Genomic DNA, 23,676 nt, shown 5'->3' with positions numbered 1-23,676 from the left:
AGTAAGTTTGCTGAAATCAAAGTTCGAATGTACCCAAATTTAATTTCGAAAGTTTTCAACTTAATTTTTCCTATAGATTCGTGTTCGATCAAGATACTTTTTTGATGATATATCAATTGTCCCCTATTTTTTGACGTCTAAGCTTGCAGAGTCCGACAATATATATAACAACTTTTGAAGAAAAAAAAATTATGCTATTTGAGGGATTCCCTGTTATCTTTTGTTTTCATACTTTAGTTTTCTAGTTATTATGTATTTCCTTTCATACATTTATGTTTTCTCTCACTTCTTTGTATACCCCTTGTTTTATAATAGAATGGGCTAAGCCCTCAATTTTTCCAAAAAAACAAACTTCAAAATAATCCGATCTTGGGCGTAGAGATTCCAATTGGCTTTAGTATTGTCAAAATTGAGTCTGAAAAGCCAGAAAAAGGTCACGGAACCCCAAAAATATCCGAATTGACTTGTCCGAGCCAAAAATTGAGCCCAAAATGAGTTGGGACAGACTAGCCGCCAGCTCTCTGCCGCACACATGCAGATTCACTAATTACAGGGACTTAAAATAGCAATTTGGATTTACAAAAGTTTTTATGAATTAATTGCAAATTCACTTCCTGTATATCTACATGATCCTGTTTACCCCTCAACTATGAATTTGGAGCATGTTATTGGATACTTCCTATGACTTCAGCATATGTGAATATGGTCTCCAAGCTTTTCCGGAAGTGATTAATACTTGAAATGACTATTGCTTAGATAAATCTAGAAATTAAGCAAAGACATCAGTATTGCTTGGAGAGATGCAAATTCATTGCCTTTTTTACACACAATGCATGCTTATAATCTTCAGTTCAAACCTAAATAACTTACATTTTCCAACAGATTCTAAACCGGTCTGGATCCTCTGCCAGATAAACTGGAACTGTTGCCATAAAAGCTAATGTTTGTCACGAACCATTACTCCATCTTCCACATGGCAGCCAGATTGCTCTAGAGCTGACTGGAAGAAGCCGCCTCCATCAATCGTGGCATCCATGGATGGAGGAGAGAACTTGGACATAATATCTCTAAGTGTGATCACACTCTGTAGCTGGCCTGATTCTGTAACCACGAAGGAGCACTCGCTTTTTGATTCCAGCATATCCTGCATTACATGTTTGAGGGAATCAGAGGAGAGGTTTGTTGTTGGAGTATCCATTGGAGGAAGTTGGTTGTTCTTCAAGAGAAGGGGAGCAGAGGACACTTGAAGTGTACTACTTTCTTCATTGATTGATGAATCGGAATCCGGGATAGTTCTTCTGGTGTAAGATTTGATGAAGTCTCCAACCTTGAAACTCCTGCAATAACGTAAACCATTTTGAGTGTTGTGACCAAAATCTGATTGGCTAATTGGGCTCGCCTAGTTCTCGAGTAGGTAGAATCATATAACCAGAAGATAATGAAATTGCAGAGAGGAAGCACAGAAGATGCATTCAGCAATGGTTTTTCAGTAATTATCAATCAGCAGGGAAATCTTTTGCTCAGGAGGCTAGCCGCAGGTCTATGCAAGTCGAAGGAATACTAGATGTAGAATTGTTATCACCTCCCTCAAGTGGACAGTCAAATGAGTGATTATCAACTTGCCACAAAGAAATTCAAAGAGACAAGTTGTTCAAGATTTTATAAAAATATCAGCTAGCTGATGTTGAGAAGTGGTGCATTGGCCAAAAATCTCTTTGGAAAGAATGCACTCCCTAAAACTGATGATAAATTTCAATATTCTTTGTATGAGCATGAAAATCTAGTTTAGTTGTAATTTGAAATGGCTGAAATATTAAAAGATTTGGATTTTTCTTAAACTCAGAAGAACAAATTGTTACTCTTGAACGAGTACTAAAGCATGTATGAGGGATTGTACCTCTTATTCAGGACAGTATTTTGTTGGAGCTTACAAAAGAGGAATTAAGCATCGCCAATACAAGATAGTTAAAAGACTCTTTCAAAAGAAAGAATTGGAGCCTCAGTGAGATGAGGAGCAAATTTTCTCCCCTAAGAAGGCTGATTTATGGTTGAAGAGGGAGCAACGGAAATTACAAAATTTGTAATTGTGCACAAGAAAGAGGCGCATATGGTGCCTCCGTTAAGAGATGTCGCACCAGGCATCCCACACCGACAAGGACGGACATCGTTGGCCCAACTATCCCAATCGGCCTGGACAAACCTTTTTCAACATTTTAGAGGTTCTTAGAATTATTTTTTTTAAGTTTAGTATTCAATTTTAGCACTTTCAAAGTCCAACAGAGCTCGATGATCAAATTTGAGCCAATTTGAAGAGTTTAAAGTAAAACTTTTCAGCACCTCCGCTCAAATTGATATGCCGATTTCAAGAAAAGATGAAATTATAATTAAAAAGATATTTATTTGGTTCATGGCCCCAAGAGAAGGTCTATGTTGCTATTCAGGAAATGGTAATGTCCTGTAGTTTTTTTTTAAATTAAAATTTAAGCTATAAAATTTTTCACATATTTAACATATATTTTTGGATGACACAAACTTCAACATCCAAAAATAGGAGTCAGTTGATATGTTTCTAGAAAATTCTTATGTTCAACACAAATCTCGAGATAATATTTGAAATGAAAACTTTCAGAATAAAATTTATGGCCACCTAAATTTCGACTTTAACAAAATTGTAGTCGAACTGAAATTATCAACAAGACGAACCCATCGACACTATAAATGATCTAATCTGACTCCAAATGAGCTCTAATCATGCACTTGAAATTTATTTAAAAACTTGAAGATATTAATTGAAGCATCAAAGAGTCTTCAAATCTTGTGTGTTTATAGTTAAATCATGTGGCTCAAAGAAACGAATCCAATAAGCTCAAAATCATTCAACTCTAACATCATTAATACACTAAAATATTGAATAAGTAATATATAATTAAGTGGATCAATATGGATTGTTCGATAAAATGAATTGGATTTAGGCCAAATTTACCAAATCTCTCTCACAAGAAGGCTTTAAATAAGGCTATATTTTCTATAGAAGGGACATTTGATAGTTATTAGAGCTAAATAACTCTATAGATTTTTCCAACAATCATTATTGATAACTATCATTAGCAAACATCACCACCATCACTAGACTTCCATCATTTGACTATTATCACTTGATTATTAACATCTAACCATATAGTTGAGCTTTAATTGTCCATTTGTGGACACTTGATTTCTATAATCCCTACAATAGAAATCCAACAATTATTCTCAACTATGTAAAACCTCATCTTCTTCAATTATGAGGAAAATATAATTCTTGTATTTTCTATTATATTTTGGATTAGTGAAATTGAGCTAGGCCTCATAGTTTTTTCCATTCTTAAGTTTTCCACATAAAAAAATTGAAATATCTCACAAATTTAATTATTGTGTGCTAGATTTTTATTCAATGCTAAGATATAAAGCACATATTATACTACTGTAAATATTTCAACACACACACACACACACACATATATATATATATCCCAAAAAAATCCCAAGATTATTCATGTGTGTCCAATTAAATCCTAGAGCATCTCATTGCTTTAATTTAGTCCTATGACTATAAAAAATTGATTCAAAATGATCCCTCAAATTATAATTATGATATAAAATTGATCCTAATTTAGTTCCTTGACTTTATAAAATTAATTCAAATTTAGCCTCGAAGAGATCATTTTGAATCAATTTTATATAGTTGAGGGAACAAACTAGAGCAACACGAAACTCTGGAACTAAAATATTTGCCATGTACATATAGTCAGTATATATATACATATAATGTTATTATCAAGTCGAGTTTGATCGAGCAAGTCTTTTTCAATAGCAAGTTCTTCTTGACTACTACTTAACTTAATGTTTGGGATAAAAGTAAAACACCGCAATGAAACAAACAAAAAAAATATAAAAGCAGCGAAAATAAAAGAACACCAGGATTTAACGTAGAAAAACCCAAAATCAGCAAAAAACCAAGAAGCCACACCACACAAAGAAATCACTATGAAAATTGGGAGAAATAAGTACATATTTCTTTTCTCTCTCACCGTCTCATTGCTTCTCTCCTTTTCTTGCATTGTTCTCACACTCTAAACAAAAGAGAAAGTCAAGTAAGTAACACCAAGAGATGCCACCCTTAAGAAAAACGAGAGAAAATTGTACAATCCGCCTCATAGGGTTGCGACACTCAAACATTTAATCTCAATCCATCAAACGATGCTGCGGCGCTCAAAGCTGTAGCGTTGCAACACTATACAGTATTGTGACACCGTATCTAGAGTACTGCGGTGCCGACTCTAGAACACTGCGGTGCCGACTCTAGAGCACTATAGCGCTGACTCTAGAGTACTGCGGCACTATACTCCCTGTCATTTCTTCCAACAAAATTGCAACACCGGGGCGCTAAGGTACACAGTGTCGGGCCGTTGTGTTTTTTTTTTTTGAGGAAGAACCCCTTACATCCTCCTAGCAAGCACGAGAAATTAACTTGAATTTCAAGGCAACATACAATCTGATTGATCAAATTTAACACAGAACTAACAATCTCCCGCTTGAAAACTAATTGCAAACAATCATTCTCCTGATATGTAATGCCAATCATAGTATATGTAGTATGGCTCACCCCTGCTCTCATCCTCCATGAAGACCAACTGAAGATACATATAGCTTCAGTTTATCAACTGTCACTGTCTTCGTCAGCATGCCTGCAAGATTCTTGGTCATGTGTATCTTCTCTAAAGATAATTGACCATCTTTTAAAAGCGACCTAATGGAATGATGCCGAAGCTAGATGTGCTTCGTCCTAGCATGGAATGTCGCATTCTTGGCAAGTTAAATAGCACTCATGCTATCACTATGCATCTTCTCATTCCTTTGTCTCTTGCCAAGTTCTATAAAGAAACTTTGCAACCAAATCATCTTCTTGCTAGCCCCTGTTGACCTCGTTTTTCACTCAAGCACTCTCGAGCACCTTCGATCAATTCGATCAAACCTCGTCGAGCCCAATTCGAACTCGAATCGATCCAAATGGATTTCAATTAGACTCGATTGCACTCAATTTAATTTATTTAATTGCATCGAGTTTAATTTGATTCAAATTGATGTCGATTCGGGTGCAATCTTGTCGGCATGACTAGGTCGAACCGTCTCGAGCCCAAATTGACCTAGATTTTGACCTGGAATTGAGCCCGGTCTTAGCCCGAATCTGAGTCTAACAAGCTCATTTTGATCCGAATAGATTCCAATCTACTTTTGACTTCATTTGAATCATTTCCTAAATCTAGTAGTTGCATCGAACGGCTCTGATTTCCTCAAAATCCAAAAATCGACCGTTGCCGCAGGATTCAGTCGCTTTGAGTACCCTGGCCTTTCCTCTCTCTCGGGATGGCGCTCCCTCTCGAGCTCTCGTCCAAAAAGAAGCCCTAGGCGAATCCCGACCACTTCCTCCTCCCTCACTCCCAGCTCTCCCATCTCCGTCCTTCTCCCGTTCGGATCGGACCAAGAGGACGCCGAACTCCTTCCTCTTCTCTCTCAGTTCGCAGCAGCCCAGGAGCATCCGATCGACCCCCCTCTCTCGGTCTGGTTCTGTTCGGACACCCAGGCGGAACCGGCCCCCCTCCCCCTCTCTCGTTTCTCTCTCGGCTTCGCACAATCCAGAGCCGAACTCCCTTCTTCCCCTTGCTCCCGCTCCAGAGACCGAACCCGTGCAAGACCGAAGCCCGTCCGACTCCAGGTAGAGTCGATCCCCTTCGACGAATCGTCTCGACGCCTGGACCGAATTGAGCTTCATCCCTTTTACAATGTAAGTCTCTTCTCCTACTACCCTCTTCTTCCTTCTTTTTTTCTTCATCTTGTTTTTCTTCTTCTTAATCTCCTTCTTCCTCTTCCTTAGCTTTATTTGTACCTCATTCCCATCTAAGATCTTGTGACTGATTTAGTTGGTAGAGAACCATATTAATGCAGCGATGCAAGTTTTATGGTGTATACTTTTACTATGGAATGCATTCATTCACTATGCTAAGTTCTATAATGGCTTGTGATGAACCAATGGTAGCAGTTGATGTTAACAAGATGTGTTAATTTATAGTTCTCTCAAATGAACTAATTTATCTTGTCTTAGAATGGATAATTGGTATCTTAGATTTACTCTTGCTCCTTGTCATGTGACTTTGAGTTTTAGGTGTAAAACGTGCAAAGCCATAAGAACCATGTATTTTCTTTACTAAAACCTTGCACACCAAGTGTTTGGTGAATTGTCTTTAAGGAAAGATTGTGATGTTGGGTTGGTGATTCATGAAACTTGGGTTTGCATATGAAGCCACTTAACCAAATGTTGTGTAACCATATTTAGATGTAAAAGTTTCACATATTTCCCATGAGTTTGGATATGTTTATGCTTGTGAAATCTCTTTATTGTAGTATGCAAGACCTTTTTTTTTTTAACTAGCGATATTGATAACAAGTTTTGATGAATTTCATGTAGCTTTTATGGTTGTTATGCTATTTGGAGAAATCTACATGCCACCCTCTCATTTTTCTATAAATATTCATGTGAAAGAGGTCTTGGCCCCTTTATTGTGAGATAAATTTATGGCTCATTAGAAAAATTATATGTTGAATGTATACCAAAATATAGTGATGCATCTATGTGTGAAATGTCTTTTAAAACATATGGTTTGTTCTTTTGTTCTCCAAAATGAGGACCTATCCCATGCATTATCAAGGTACTTCATGGTACACATTTGTGCTAATATTCGCCTATAGCTTGATGTATTTAGTGGATGCTATTTAATTCAATAGTCGCATTCTCTCATGATCCATAATTAGTTGATGGTTTATCACTTATGATTCCATGATTAGGTTGCCTCATTACAAAGTTTAGAGAGAAACGATATTGAGTATTCATCTTTTTTTGTATTTTACCATAAGCGATCATTTGTTACGAACTATGTCATTCTCTTTATTCATCATGGTGGCTCCTGCGGCGGAGATGTTATCAACCAGAGATTTGATGGATGTCAGATATTGAGCCATAGATTGATTCTTCATAGAGATGTTATGGAGCTCGTTTTTCAACTGTATAACCCTGGATCAGTTTGAGGCTTGAAGCCTCTGTTCCAATGTGTACCATATGTAGGAGCAGGCATCCAAGTGCAGTACGTAAGGGAGGATGGAAGGAGAAATAGTTGAGCATAATGCTGCAGCCAGATTTTGGTCTATAAACTGCCATTGAAGATATACTGGGTTGCGGAGCTGGCTGCCGTCGGCCTGTAGAAGAAGGCGGGAGGGAGGTAAAGTTGCAGTGTCGATATGATTGTCAAATCCGTTAGCCCTCAGGAGCTTTAGGATTTGAAACTTCCATATCGGATAGTTGTCGCTGGTGAGGGAAGCCGGTACAATGGTTTTGATGTGTGACAAAACCAGTTTGAGAGGTGACGGAATGGTCGCCTGTTCAACTGGATTTGTCGCAATTTGAATTGCCGCCTGAGATGAGGAAGACTAAGACATGGTTGAAACTGCTAAGGAAGAAGAGTCCTCAGACCTGCTCTGATATCATGTAGAAGTTCTATGTTCTCTTCATCACCTGCAAGAGAGAAAGCCAAACACAGAAGAGAGCAAACAGAGAATGGAAAACTAAAGATGATTTCAATGCTTTCTTCTTCTACAGTGCACAAGTTATATAAGCCTTGGGAGAGTACACGTGTAAAGTATAGATAGGGACTGGTGTTGCTTTTAGCACATGGGTAGTTATTTTGCAGTGGATTTGCAGTGGATATTCCTTGGTTAGGCACTAACAATGGTTAGTTATTTGCAGTGGATATTCCTTGGTTAGGCACTAACAATGGTTAGTTATTTGCAGTGGATATTCCTTGGTTAGGCACTAACAATGGTTAGTTATTTGCAGTGGATATTCCTTGGTTAGGCACTAACCATGGTTAGTTATTTGCAGTGGATATTCCTTGGTTATGCACTAACCAAGGAATATCCACTGCAAAATAACTAACCATGTGCTAAAAGCAACACCAGTCCCTATCTATACTTTACACGTGTACTCTCCCAAGGCTTATATAACTTGTGCACTGTAGAAGAAGAAAGCATTGAAATCATCTTTAGTTTTCCATTCTCTGTTTGCTCTCTTCTGTGTTTGGCTTTCTCTCTTGCAGGTGATGAAGAGAACATAGAACTTCTACATGATATCAGAGCAGGTCTGAGGACTCTTCTTCCTCAACAGTTTCAACCGTGTCTCAGTCTTCCTCATCTCAGGCGACAACTCAAATTGCGACAAATCCTGTGTTTGGCTTTCTCTCTTGCAGGTGATGAAGAGAACATAGAACTTCTACATGATATCAGAGCAGGTCTGAGGACTCTTCTTCCTCAACAGTTTCAACCGTGTCTCAGTCTTCCTCATCTCAGGCGACAACTCAAATTGCGACAAATCCAGTTGAACAGGCGACCATTCCGTCACCTCTCAAACTGGTTTTGTCACACATCAAAACCATTGTACCGGCTTCCCTCACCAGCGACAACTATCCGATATGGAAGTTTCAAATCCTAAAGCTCCTGAGGGCTAACGGATTTGACAATCATATCGACACTGCAACTTTACCTCCCTCCCGCCTTCTTCTGCAGGCCGACGGCAGCCAGCTCCGCAACCCAGTATATCTTCAATTGCAGTTTATAGACTAAAATCTGGCTGCAGCATTATGCTCAACTATTTCTCCTTCCATCCTCCCTTACGTACTGCACTTGGATGCCTGCTCCTACATATGGTACACATTGGAACAGAGGCTTCAAGCCTCAAACTGATCCAGGGTTATACAGTTGAAAAACGAGCTCCATAACATCTCTATGAAGAATCAATCTATGGCTCAATATCTGACATCCATCAAATCTCTGGTTGATAACATCTCCGCCGCAGGAGCCACCATCGACTCCGAAGATATAGTGTTATATACACTCAATGGCCTGCCTCCCTCATACCAGGCCTTCAAAACTGCAATCCGAACAAAGCAAGGCCCACTCAGTCTCGATGAACTCTATTCATACCTGCTCACTGAAGAAATCACTTTTGCCGCTGATTCGTCCAAAGCACAGCTCTCTCCTGATGTGAACACTGCTCTCTTCACCTCGCGCGGTCGTGGTCATCGCGGCAGGGGAAGATCACCTAGTTTTCAATACACCGGAGGTCGATCCTCTACATCCTCACCCACTGTCTGTCAAATCTGCAATAAAAGAGGTCATACTGCAGTACAATGCTGGCACCGAATGAATGCAAACTACACTCTTGCACCATCCAAATGTCTACCAAAGTCTTGGTTGCCGACACAGCTTAACCCACACAGGATTGGTACATTGACTCCGGTGCTTCATCTCACTTCACGCATTCAGTGGACAACCTACAACAGCCTACGTCTTACCAAGGTATGGATAGCATTACTGTTGGCAACGGACAAAATCTCCCCATTGCAAATTCTGGTTCTGATATTCTTCCTACTCCTAGCAGTAAGCTTCTCATCTCTAACATTTATCATGTTCCTCACTTAACTCATAATATGTTATCAGTTTCTAATCTCACTAACGACAACAATGTTTCCATTTCGTTTTCTCAATCTGGCTTCTCCATAAAGGATCTGAAGACCAAAGCTACACTTCTTCAGGGACCATGTCGCAATGGTCTGTACACCATTAAACTTCTAGCCTCTAACCACCAACAGTCCGCTCTCTCCGTCAGTCGATCCAACTCAAACAAATGGCACAATCGCCTGGGCCATCCCAACCGTTCCATTCTCACTGTCATCTCAACTCAAAACAAAGATCTGCACATTCTTATATCTAGTCCAGTGTGTGCGGTCTGTAAGGCCTCTAAGAGCCATAAACTAGCGTTTAAGCATTCCTCTGTTTCTACTAGTGTTCCTCTTGTTGTTTTATATCTTGATGTATGGGGTCCCTCCCCCGTTAGTTCAAATCAAGGATACAAATACTATCTTCTTATTGTTGACGAATACTTTCGATTCACTTGGTTATTTCTCCTGTGTGCCAAATCCGAAACAACCAACATTATAATAAATTGTAAAACCTTAATTGAAAACCATTTGCCATTTAAAATCAAGTGTCCGCAAACAGACGGAGGAACCGAATTTGTAAATACTGAACTCTCAGCATTTCTACAGAAAAATGGCATTATGCAACAAATTTCTTGTCCTTATACCCCAGAGCAAAACGGCATCGCCGAACGAAAGAACAGGCCCATACTGTAAACTACAAGAACTCTACTGCACACAGCCACATTACCCTACACATTCTGGCCGGATGCAGCTATTACCGCTGTGCACCTCTTTAACCGTCTGCCAACCCCTGTGCTAAACCTCAAGTCTCCGTTGTTGCTGCTACACAACCAAACTCCTGACTATTCCCACCTAAAAACGTTCGGCTGTGCTTGCTATCCCTGGCTCCCACCCCCAAAAGACACAAACTTGCTCCTCGAGCTAGCAACTATATTTTCTTAGGCTATCATGATGCCTACAAAGGATACAAATGTTTGGAAAGGTCCACCAACAAAATTATCATCTCGCGCCATGTCACCTTTGATGAAGACAGTTTCCTAGGTTATCTAACTACCTATGCTCCCACTGATCCAGCTTCCCCTTCATCTGTTACACTACCTCCCTTTCTCCTTGTCCCAACTTCCACACTTCATTCTAACCCAATTATACTCCCTACTAGCCCACATGATCAGCCACCTACAGAGCCACATACTCTACCACAACCCTCTAATCCCTCACCCGCTCCCACATTACCCTGCCCTCCACCAGAATTCTTAAAACAACATTCGATGACCACCATACTTCAAACTGGCCGACTGAACCCAAACAGATCCTTAATCTGTTTCATCAACTAAATCCCACAGTCAGTTCCAATGCGCCAGACCCCGCCACCTTTAATGAAGCCAACAAACTGTCTCACTGGCGCGAAGCCATGGCATTTGAATTCCTGGCCTTGCAACAGCAAGGGACGTGGACACTTATACCTCCCCCCCATCATACAACCATCCTGGGATGTCGGTGGACCTATCGAACTAAATACCACTCCAATGGAGAAGTTGCCAAATATAAAGCAAGACTTGTTGTTCAAGGACACCGCAAAGAGCACAAACTTGATTATCATGAAACTTTTAGTCCGGTTGCTAAAATGCCTACAATTCGAGTCTTACTCACTGTTGCTCTTCACAATCAATGGCAAATACATCAACTGGAAGTTGCAAATGCCTTCCTCCATGGAGATCTTCATGAAACCGTATACATGGCTCAACCAAAAGGTTTTGTTGATACGGCTCATCCTACCCATGTGTGCCTCCTAAAAAAAGCCATATATGACCTAAAGCAAGCTCCACGTAATTGGTTCAATACATTCTCCCGCCATCTCCTATCTCTCGGCTTTCGGCACAATCAATCTGATCATTCTCTTCTCACTCTACATCAATACTCTACTCATATCTATCTACTTATATACGTAGATGATATTCTTCTCACGGGCAATAACTCTCAAGCCATCTCGCAGCTCATCACTCAAATCACTCACAAATTTACTACGAAATATATCGGCAATGCTCACAATTTCCTTGGTATAAACATTCAGCAGTTCCCCACCTCATACTTTCTTTCTCAAGCCCAATACGCTAAATCTATTCTACTCAAAGCAGGACAAGCTTCCTGTAAACCCAGTGCAAATCCAAGCTTCACCAAACTGCCTGGTAACACCATTTTCTGATCCTACTCTTCACAATCCCCTCACATACAAACAAATCACTAGCTCTCTACAATACCTCACGATTACCATGCCAGATATTGCATATGCGGTTAATGTTTTATGCCAACATATGCATGATCCTAACCAGCAACACTTTCATCAACTTCGGCAACTGCTGCGGTACATACAGGGAACTATACACTTTGGTCTACCAATTCTGCCCGGGAAACTGCACCTCAGTGCCATGACCGACGCCGACTGGGCAAGTGATACCATCACTCGTAAATCCACTTCAGGCTACTGTGCATTTCTCGGACACACCTTGATTTCGTGGAGTGCAAAAAAACAGCACACGGTTGCTATATCCTATACTGAAGCAGAGTACCGCACCATCGCCTATGCCGCGGCTGACATTCTATGGCTTCGGCATCTACTTCGTGACTTCAACATTTCCTGTGAAGGGCCAACTCAACTGTTCTGCGACAACATGTCTGCCATAGTGCTCGCGAACAATCCCGTATTCCACGCGCGCACCAAACACATTGAGATTGATCACCATTTTATTCGTTATCATATTCAAGCTTCTCACATTCAACTGATTCCGATAAGCACAGTGGATCAAATGACAGATATCCTAACCAAACCTCTCTCCACAAAGAGGTTTCAGCTTCTTCGTTCCAAATTGTCCGTCCGGCCGGATCCGTCAATTTGCCGGGAAGTATTAGCTACAGCCTCCATTAACCAAGGAATATCCACTGCAAATAACTAACCACGTGCTAACAGCAACACCAGTCCCTATCTACACTTTACACGTGTACTCTCCCAAGGCTTATATAACTTGTGCACTGTAGAAGAAGAAGGCAATGAAATCATTTTCAGTTTTCTATTCTTTGTTTGCTCTCTTCTGTGTTTGGCTTTCCATCTTGCAGGTGATGAAGAGAACAGAGAACTTCTACAAGGAGGCTAGCCGCAGATCTATGCAAGTCGAAGGAATACTAGATGTAGAATTGTTATCACCTGCCTCAAGTGGACAGTCAAATAAGTGATTATCAACTTATCACAAAGAAATTCAAAGAGACAAGTTGGTATAGATTTTATAAAAATATCAGCTAGCTAATCTTGAGAAGTGGTGCATTGGACAAAAATCTCTTTGAAAAGAATGTGCTCCCTAATAAAGTGATGATAAATTTCAACATACTTTGTATGAGCATGAAAATCTAGTTTAGTTGTAATTTGACATGGCTGAAATATTAAAAGATCTAGATTTTTCTTAAACTCAGAAGAACAATTTGTAACTCTTGAAGGAGTACTAAAGCATGTGTAAGGGATAGTACCTCTTATTCAGGATAGTATTTTGTTGGAGCTTATGAAAGAGGAATTAAGCATCGCCAATACAAGACAGTGAAAAGACTCCTTTAAGAGAAAGAATTGGAGCCTCAATGAGATGAGGGGCAAATTTTCTCCCCCTAAGAAGGGTGATTTATGGTTGAAGAGGGAGCAACGGAAATTACAAAAATTGTAATTGTGCACAATATATATATATATATATATATATATATATTTGCGCCTCTAAGAAAGAGGCGCATATGGTGCCTCCGTTAAGAGGTGCCGCACTAAGCATCCCACACTGACAGGGACGGACGTCGTTGGCCCAACTAGCCCAATCTATGTTGTTATTCAGGAAATGGTAATGTCCCGTAGTTTTTTTTAAATTAAAATTTAAGCTATAAAATTTTTCACATATTTATCATATATTTTTGGATGACACAAACTTCAACGTCCAAAAATAGGAGGCAGTTGATATGTTTCTAGAAAATTCTTATGTTCAACACAAATCTCGAGATAATATTTGAAATGAAAACTTTCAGAATAAAATTTATGGCCACCTAAATTTCGACTTTAACAAAATTGTAGTCGAACTGAAATTATCAACAAGACGAACCCATCGACACTATAAATGATCTAATCTGACTCCAAATGAGCTCTAATTAAGCACTTGAAATTTATTTAAAAACTTGAAGATATTAATTGAAGCATCAAAGAGTCTTCAAATCTTGTGTGTTTATAGTTAAATCGTGTGGCTCAAAGAAACGAATCCAATAAGCTCAAAATCATTCAACTCTAACATCATTAAGACACAAAAATATTGAATAAATAATATATAATTAAGTGGATCAATATGGATTGTTCGATAAAATGAATTGGATTTAGGCCAAATTTACCAAATCTCTCTCACAAGAAGGCTTTAAATAAGGCTATATTTTCTATAGAAGGGACATTTGATAGTTATTAGAGCTAAATAACTCTATAGATTTTTCCAACAATCATTATTGATAACTATCATTAGCAAACATCACCACCATCACTAGACTTCCATCATTTGACTATTATCACTTGATTATTAACATCTAACCTTATAGTTGAGCTTTAATTGTCCATTTGTGGACACCTGATTTTTATAATCCCTACAATAGAAATCCAACAATTATTCTCAACTATGTAAAACCTCATATTCTTCAATTATGAGGAAAATATAATTCTTGTATTTTCTATTATATTTTGGATTAGTGAAATTGAGCTAGGCCTCATAGTTTTTTCCATTCTTAAGTTTTCCACATAAAAAAATTGAAATATCTCACAAATTTAATTATTGTGTGCTAGATTTTTATTCAATGCTAAGATATAAAGCACATATTATACTACTGTAAATATTTCAACACACACACACACACACACATATATATATATATCCCAAAAAAATTTCTTAGGTTTTCCACATAAAAAAATTGAAATATCTCACAAATTTAATTATTGTGTGCTAGATTTTTATTCAATGCTAAGATATAAAGCACATATTATACTACTGTAAATATTTCAACACACACACACACACACACATATATATATATATCCCAAAAAAATCCCAAGATTATTCATGTGTGTCCAATTAAATCCTAGAGCATCTCATTGCTTTAATTTAGTCCTATTACTATAAAAAATTGATTCAAAATGATCCCTCAAATTATAATTATGATATAAAATTGATCCTAATTTAGTTCCTTGACTTTATAAAATTAATTCAAATTTAGCCTCGAAGAGATCATTTTGGATCAATTTTATATAGTTGAGGGAACAAACTAGAGCAACACGAAACTCGGAACTAAATTGTTTGCCATGTACATATAGTCGGTATATATACATATAATGTTATTATCAAGTCAAGTTTGATCGAGCAAGTCTTTTCATGAGCAAGTTCTTCTTGACTACAACTTAACTTAATGTTGGGGATAAAAGTAAAACACCGTAATGAAACAAACAAAAAAATATAAAAGCAGCGGAAATAAAAGGACACAAGGTTTTAACATAGAAAAACCCAAAATCGGCAAAAAACCAAGAAGCCACACCTCACAAAGAAATCACTATGAAAATTGGGAGAAATAAGTACATATTTCTTTTCTCTCTCACCGTCTCATTGCTTCTCTCCTTTCTTGCATTGTTCTCACACTCAAAACAAAAAAGAAAGTCAAGTAAGTAACATCAAGAGATGCCACCCTTAAGAAAAACGAGAGAAAATTGTACAGTCCGCCTCACAGGGTTGCGACACTCAAACATTTAATCTCAATCCATCAAATGATGTTGCGGCACTCAAAATTGTAGCGTTGCAACACTATACAGTGCTATGACACTGTATCTAGAGTATTGCGGTGCTGACTCTAGAGCACTGCAGCGCCGACTCTAGATCACTGCGGCACTATACTCGCTGTCATTTCTTCCAACAAAATTGCAACACCGGGGCGCTAAGGTACACAGTATCGGGCCGTTGCATAAATTTTTTTTTTTTTTATTTAGGAAGAACCCCTTACATCCTCCTATCAAGCACGATAAACTAACTTGAGGTTCGAGGCAACATACAATCCGATTGATCATCACAATCAAATTTCACACAGAACTAATAATCTCCCTCTTGAAAACTAATTGCAAACAATTATTGTCCAGATCTGTAACACCAATCATAGTACATGTAGTGTGACTCACCCCTGCTCTCATCCTCCATAAAGACCAACTGAAGATACACATAGCTTCAATTTATCAACGGTCACTGCCTTCATCAGCATGTCTGCAAGATTCTTGATCGTGTGTATCTTCTCTAAAGATAATTGACCATCTTTTAGAAGCGACCTAATGGAATGATGCCGAAGCTAGATGTGCTTCGTCCTAGCATGGAATGTTGCATTCTTGGCAAGATAAATAGCACTCATGTTGTCACTATGCATCTTCTCATTCCTTTGTCTCTTGCCAAGTTTTGTAAAGAAACTTTGCAACCAAATCATCTCCTTGCTAGCCCCAATGATAGCAATATACTCAACTTTTGTGGTTGAGAGCACAATAATCTTCTATAACTAGATAACCCAACTCATTGCAGTCATTCCCAAAGTAAAAATATAACCTATTGTGCTCCTCTTACCATCAAGATCTCCAACAAGATCTTGATGGTAAGAGGAGCACAATTATCCGGACTCAGATCTTTCATTTCAAACTCTTTTTATAATTGTTCCTTCGGACATCTTATTTTATTCATATCTGACCCTACATCTAACTTGTAATCCACATACAAAAGCAGAATAATATATTAGTAATCAAAATGTATGAAAAAATAACAGTGATATGCCTAGCACTTTGTGTGTCCATTATCTGATATAAACCTGTCAAATATCCTATACCACTATCTTGGTACCTGCTTCAGTCCATATAAGCTCTTCTTAAGCCTACACACCAGATCTTCATTACTTGTGATCATATATTCCTAAGGATGCACCATGTACAACTTTTCATCAAGGTCACCATGAAGAAATGTTGTCGTTACATCCATCTGCCCTAAATATAAATCATCCACTACTACCATGCTTATTACAACTCTGGTTGAAAGTCATCTTCACCATTGGAGAGAAAATTTTAGTGAAGTCCACTCATTCCTTATGCTGAAAAACCATTAACAACAAGTCTAGCCTTGTAAAACTTGTTACCATCAGGTTCTTCTTTCAGCCTATAAATCCACTTGTTCTACAATACTCTCTTGCCACTTGGTAACTATTTACTCCAAGTATGATTCAACTCAAGTGAATGCATCTCATCATCTATGGCTTGCTTCCACTTATTTGAATCATTAACTTGAATGGCCTCATCATAACACTTTGATTCTCTATTATCTGTCAGCACTCGATAGCATAAGGAAGGAGAATACATTTGTATTGGCCTTGAGATTCTGTTGGATCTCTTAGTTTCAGTAGCAGGAGTTTGAGGTACTATCTGTGCTTCATTAGTTTTGTCTTCTTAATCATCATCATCATCCTCTATCTCAACAGATTTGGAAGAATCTCTGGGAGCCTCATTTCTATCATTGTATATTTCATTTTTATTCAATTTGACATGCCTGCTCCTGATGAATTTCTGATTTTGATCATCTCTGAATTTATAACCAAATTCATCTAAGCAATATCCAATAAATATACACTTGATAGATTTTAGATCAAGCTTACTCTTAGATCCTGCATCAATATGAATATAGATGAACAATAAAAAACTTTAAGGTGATATAAACTTAACAATTTTCCATTCCAGGCTTCCTCAGGTAACCCCTCATTCAGAAGAATTGAAGGACCATGATTGATCAGATAAACAACAATATTTACTACCTCTGCCCAAAACTACTTGGGTATACCAGCATGTAATCTCATGCTCCTAGCACGCTCGGTGATAGTTCTATTCATGCATTTTGCAACATCATTCTTCTATTGTGTTCTTGGAGCAATAAACTCATGCCTAATCCCATGCAAAGCACAATACTCATTGAACTTTTTATCACGATACTCGCCACCATTATCTAATCTGAGACACTTGAGCTTCAAACATATCTTAAGCTCAACTATGGCCTCTACTTCTTAAAAACATCAAACACATCTAACTTGTGTTTTAAGAAGTACACCCATACCTTCCTACTGCGTTCATCAATAAATGTGACAAAATACAAAAAAAAACCTCCTATAGAAGTAACCGGAGCAAAACCCGATACATCAATATGCTCTAACTCCAACTTCCTTGACTTGACCTTTGAACCAGCATTTAAAAACTTACCCTATGTTTCTTTCCATATATAGTCTTCACAAAATCGAAATTTATAAATTTTAAACCAAAAAATTTACCTCTAGTAAGAAAGTGAATGCATACTTTTTTACTCATATGATCAAGTCTTAGATGTCAAAGACCTCTATCAGCATATGAATCAGCATATCTTTTGTTGATAACATTCGAGGTGCCTTCAATACTGCCATAAGCTTTAACTATAGTCCATTTTGCCACCTTTCACAAATCTCCTGTGAGTCACATGGCCCGAGTTTGCAAGCTGACTCATAAAAACTAAGCTCCTCTTCAAACAAGGAACGTGTCTAACATTCTTGAATTTTCAAATTGACCCATATAGCATTATGATATTATTAACTCCTTATTCAACAATGTTGTCAGGCTTGTTGTGTCCTAGATAAACTTTACCAAAATTATATTGATCATAGTTCTTGAATGTCTCCTTGTTAGGACTTGCATGAAAAAAAGCACCTGAATCTATAACCCGAGATTCAAAATTGTCAAGAAATAAAATTAGAGAATCTGATTAATACTATTCTGCAGATACATTTGTAGAGTGATTTTGTCTTGACCTCTAGCACTGCCCTTCTTTGGAACTGTACATTCCTTCTTCAATTGATCCTTCTTTCTACAGCTCTAGCACATAATTTTGCTCTACCTAAAGTAGACTTTTCTCTCCTTGATGTAGATCTCCCTCTACTAGGATTTCTCTCTAAATCCCTTTTGATTGCTTCAACATTCAGAGCAGAATTTGAAGATTCACCGTTTATCCCCTTACAAACCTCTTCATTAAATACTAATCCCATAATATCCTCATAGTTCAACTTTGAACTTCCTGAAGAGTTACTCATAACAATAACAAGCCCATCTCAACTTTATGACAATGAAGATAATAACAACACTCTCACCTCATCATCAAACTTGATGCCAATTGAACACAATTAACTTATCACAGTATTCAGATTATTCAGGTGCTCTGTTATTGGAGTACTTTCCAACATCTTCGTGTTGAATAACTTCTTCATCAAGAACACTTTGTTTGAGGCTGATGGATTTTCATACATCTTAGTCAATGCGACTATGAGCTCGAAAGTAATCTTCTCATTTATAATATTGAATGCAACATATGAGAAAAGTGAAAGTCATATTAAACCTAGAGCAGTCCGGTAAAGAACTTCCTGCACCTTCATATTCATAGAATTCAATTTCTTGGTGATTCTTTCCAATGATAAATACAACTTTTTCTAATGCAACAAATCTTCAATTTGCATAATCCAGAATGCGAAGTTCGAACTATTGAACTTCTCAATCTTGTATCTTACTTCGTTAGTCATTACTCTCACTCGAACTAAACAACCAGGTTATGATACCATTTGTTAGGGATGGAAGTAAAACACCACAACGAAACAAACAAAAAAATTAAAATCAACGAAAATAAAAGGACACCAAGATTTCATGTGAAAAATTTTGAAATCAAGCAAAAACCACGAAGCCACACCACACTAAGAAATCACTATGAAAATTGGAAGAAATAAGTACATATATCTCTTCTCTCTCACTCTTTCCTTGCTTCTCTCCTCTCTTGCATTGTTCTTACACTCAAAACAAAAGAGAAAGTCAAGTAACACCAAGAGACGCAACTCTTAAGAAAACTGAGAAAGAAAATTGTCTAGTCCGCCTCACAGTACTGCGACGCTAGTTTGGAGCGATGCAACGCTCAAATCTCTAATCTCGGTTTGTCTAACAATGCTACGACGCTCAAGCACGAAGCGCTACAACACTACATAACTTTGTGGCGCATAATCTAGAGCATTGTAGAGCCTCGCTCTCAGTCGTTTCTTCCAACAAACTTTCCTACATCGTGGTACTCGGGAAAACAACGTCAGGGTGCTCGGGAATACAACCCCGGGGCGCTCGGGAACACAACGACAAGATGTTCAAGAATATAGCAACGGGGCGCTTAGGAACACAACGCCGGGGCGTTGACATACACAATGCCGGGGCGCTCAGGTACACAACGCCGAGGTTTTGCATACAAAAAAAATTTAGGTGGAGGACCCCACATCCCTCTAGTGAGCATGCGAAATTGAATTGAGGTCCACGGCAACAATACAATCCGATGTAATTAATTTATACAAAGTTAATTACAAATAATTTTCAAGTTATGCAAATGATGAAAATGAATGAAAAAATGTTAAAAACTTACTTTCTATTTTGGTATAGTTCATCATCCTCCAGGAGAAGGTAAATGTCACTTCTCCTCACAAATCCAATCAAAGTTTTTGTCACTCTTCCGATCACAGGGACTGCATCAAAATGATTTTCCCAAAGAATATGCAATGCGTCTGCAACTGTTTGATCACCAAATATGCATACAAGAGCACGATTCTTTTCAAATCTGAGCAAGATAAAAATAAGTTCAATAATTCTTAGCTATAATATTAAACTCTAGAGCGAGATTCAATGAGAAAAGGCTTTCCCTTACCCAAAATCAGAAATTGGCATGTCTGCAATTTGATCAAACCAATCTAGTCCACTCGACTGAAGAAGCAGCTGTAATACTGCATTCTAGCGCAAAAGAATATATTTACAATCTTCGAATATATAACATCCCTTTGACTCTTAGATCAACAGACTCTTAGATCAACATTAATATTTCATTGGATACACCACCCCAAACCAAAACCCACACACGCACTAAGCCTCGGCTGTAATTCAAAGCTGACTCCTGTGCATTTCATAAATAAAGAGCACTGATTTGTATTGACAGATACCAGATCTTACATTCGTCGCAAGCTTGCAAATGCCAACACAAACTTTGCAAAACTAACTCAAAGTTAAAGATAAGCTTTACTAAGGTTTACAAATTATACTTACAGTTATCAAAATAAAGCACATACCACTTTCGCCAAGATATTGGGATTTCAAAAGCGTTCCATGGCTTAACAAAATCAATTTCTAATGGTGCATATCCGTGGTCCTTAGCGGACATGTAGTTCCCAAGCATGTATATTTATGTATTTCCTTAATCATGGATTGTATTACCTGGGTGATAAAGCTGACAACACAAGAGTTCGATGATTCTACAACTGGTACAACCTTCAGCCTTCTATGTTTGGAGAAGAGTAATAAGACTCGAAGGAGAGAATCACCAGGGCTAGCGGGAAAAAAGGGCTCCCATAGGAAAAACTTGGCGAGCTCACCAACCTGCTTTTTAAGTAAGTGAACAGTATGTTAAGTCATAGTAAGATCAGATTTCAAGTTTTAAGAAAGTACAAGATAGATTAAAATTAAGGCACACATGGATTGTTATATGATTGTTTTGCAACATTCAATCCATCACATTTTATAAGAAGACATAACATCTAGTGGCGAAATTTGCAAAGGGAAAAGATTTGAAGAACGAAACAATAGTTGGGATAGAGTTCATGGTAAACAAATCAGTTCATCGTTTCTTAAGGAACTTCTCAGATTGAAACAGCACTTCAATGTTCAAACAAGTCCTTGAAATCGCTTCAAAGTTTTCCAAAAAAAAGAATCATGAAAGAATAAGACAATCTAGGTTAATACTCATTCAAGTCCATCCATAGCCACCCAGTTGCACAAAAGTTGAATTAGATCTTTCATCACGGAGGAATTTGGAAAAACCGAACCTTAGTCTGTCCAATCTGTGAAATTTGTTCCAACATCGAGAGAAAACCATGGCTGTCACTCTTTGATTCAGCACTGGCTTTATCAAACTCCTATAAAAAAAAAACTATGTCAACAAACCTTGCTGTCGAGAAAAGCTAACAATGAATGATTCTACTAAAAATGAAAAATGAATGTTCAAAGATTCTCCAACTCTCCCAAATAAACTTTTCATCCTAAACAGGCAGTTAAGGGAATAAAAAAAGGGATTAAACCGTTTCAAAGCAATCAACTTACCTCGAGCGACCACAGGACCATGCTGGAAAACTCAATGAACCCGATATCGCGGTCAATAAAATTACCCCGATCCGACGACACGGAATTAACAATGGGTGCGCCAAAGACATTTCTTTCATACAAAGATCTGATTGCATCTTGGATGCAATCATCGAGTTTCAGCTCCAATACTGCAAGGCTAAACCAATATCATTACACAAACAAACAAACGGACAACAAACAAACAGACAAAAAACACTCAATAGTTCAAAATCAAGAATCTCAGACCAGAGGTGTTGAGGAAGTTTGTAATGGGGTCGATGGAGATGTGATCAAGGAAAGATTGGAGGGCAGAACCAGAGGCCATTGAATCCCGACTACTAGTACAAACACAGGAAGCATCTTCAAATTGCGATGTCGGTGAAAGAACAATGACCTCCTTTTTATGCCCGTCAGTAGAGTCGTTCAGAATCGTGGATATGCTGCTGAAATCCATGGCCGTGTTCTGGCGAAGCAGTGCCTAGCTATCTGCTGCAAATTTTCGCAAACACCTTGCGCGAGTCCCGGTCTCTCCATTGCTACATTTGAGTGATTCTGGTCCAGGAAAGGTAGCAAGGCATGCAGTACGAGCCGTCGTGTTGCAACGCGTGGCAGGTTAGGATGCAAGTAAAGCTGGAAAGCTCTTCCACGTGGATTGATAGCAAATCATCGTTTTTGTTGGCATTTACATGCTTAACACAGAATTTTAATAATAAATATATTTTATTTTAAATAAATTAATTTATATTTTATTCTTCATTTTTTTATGGAATGAACACAAAATTACAACTTGAAAATACATATACTATTGGTTTATCAGAATAATTTAAGTCCTGACAATCTTTAAAAGCACATTTTGTGAAGCTGTTATTTTTTAGCATTTTATAGTGACATAGATGTAGTTAGATTTAAGCAATTAAATAGTTAAAAAATCATTTTTTTCCAACATAGAAAGGATTATAACACCGACCACAGTAGACGCCAAAATACATCAAAATAAAAGAAAATAAAGCAACCTAGATAAATCAGACAGAAAAAAATGCAATAAATGATTCAACAGTCAACAACGGACTCAGGGTGGCAGCCCCCTGCAACCAACCTGTAGTCAGGCACGGACCATCCATTAGTAACAACCACTCATTAACAACCCACACATGCAACCATCAAGCACAAGGGCACCACCAAGGTTGCCAACAAGTCCAGGCCAAAAGGGAGAAAAGCAGAGGGCCGCCTCATGATCGTCCTAAAAGTCAATAATGCCCACGACAAAGAAAGAGAGAAGAAAACCCAAAGCCTATTTCTTCTTCGATTTACTGTTCTATCTTTTACCTCTGCCACTAGAACTACACTTAACATCATAAACACGGGTCATCAAAATCATCACCCTCACCCAAAGAAGAAGAGGAAATGTTCTCATCCAACTCCAGCCAATCCTATTGAAGCAAAACAGAGTTATTCAAAGGGTGGGATACATAAGCTTTCAAATCTACATTAGACGTAACAGAAATAGGAATATCAACATACCCCACATTCCCCATCGAGACATTCACAGAAGGAGACACATTCGACTCAGCATTAACAGGTAAAACAGAAGTCAAATAAACAGCCGAACTTTCAACCTCCCATGCCACAAGCTCTAAAGAAATGGCGCCATCAGAAACAACCAACGCCCACGAAGGAGCACTAGGTAGATCCTCACCAGATATGACCAATCCCGGAAGCCACCTCATCCGAAAAATCACCAGAATCAACTACAGCAACCTCACATGAATGGCTAGCTATAAGATTTAGACCACAATAATTTTCACTCATAATTCCATTCAC

At 38.1% G+C, this 23,676-nt stretch overlaps 1 protein-coding gene across 1 annotated transcript; it reads right to left on the bottom strand.

The window, feature by feature from the left end:
- Positions 1–769: 769 nt before the first annotated feature.
- On the bottom strand, positions 770–22,450 carry LOC110093797 (SNF1-related protein kinase regulatory subunit gamma-1). Its single transcript, XM_020818791.2, has 7 exons — positions 22,102–22,450; positions 21,835–22,004; positions 21,561–21,650; positions 20,953–21,114; positions 20,393–20,475; positions 20,114–20,305; positions 770–1,337 (listed from the first exon to the last, which is right to left on the bottom strand). The coding sequence occupies exons 1-7, from the start codon at positions 22,307–22,309 to the stop codon at positions 938–940; spliced, it is 1,305 nt and encodes a 434-aa protein (XP_020674450.2). The 5' UTR covers positions 22,310–22,450; the 3' UTR covers positions 770–937.
- Positions 22,451–23,676: the final 1,226 nt, after the last annotated feature.

This window comes from Dendrobium catenatum, unplaced genomic scaffold, assembly GCF_001605985.2.
Source record: "Dendrobium catenatum unplaced genomic scaffold, ASM160598v2 fragScaff_scaffold_659, whole genome shotgun sequence".
NCBI lineage: Eukaryota > Viridiplantae > Streptophyta > Magnoliopsida > Asparagales > Orchidaceae > Dendrobium > Dendrobium catenatum.
The sequence above is the reverse complement of the archived record's forward strand: the minus strand, read 5'-3'. Positions and strand labels throughout refer to the sequence as shown.

Bases quoted from the DNA above. Each gene is read 5' to 3' on its own strand.
- LOC110093797 (XM_020818791.2), bottom strand. From the start codon at position 22,309: ATGGATTTCAGCAGCATATCCACGATTCTGAACGACTCTACTGACGGG. The intron at 20,476-20,952 runs GTAATACAATCC...CTTTTGCGCTAG, and splicing joins TTGTCAGCTTTATCACCCAG to AATGCAGTATTACAGCTGCT. The intron at 1,338-20,113 runs GTAAGTTTTTAA...ACGTTATTGCAG, and splicing joins GAACTATACCAAAATAGAAA to GAGTTTCAAGGTTGGAGACT.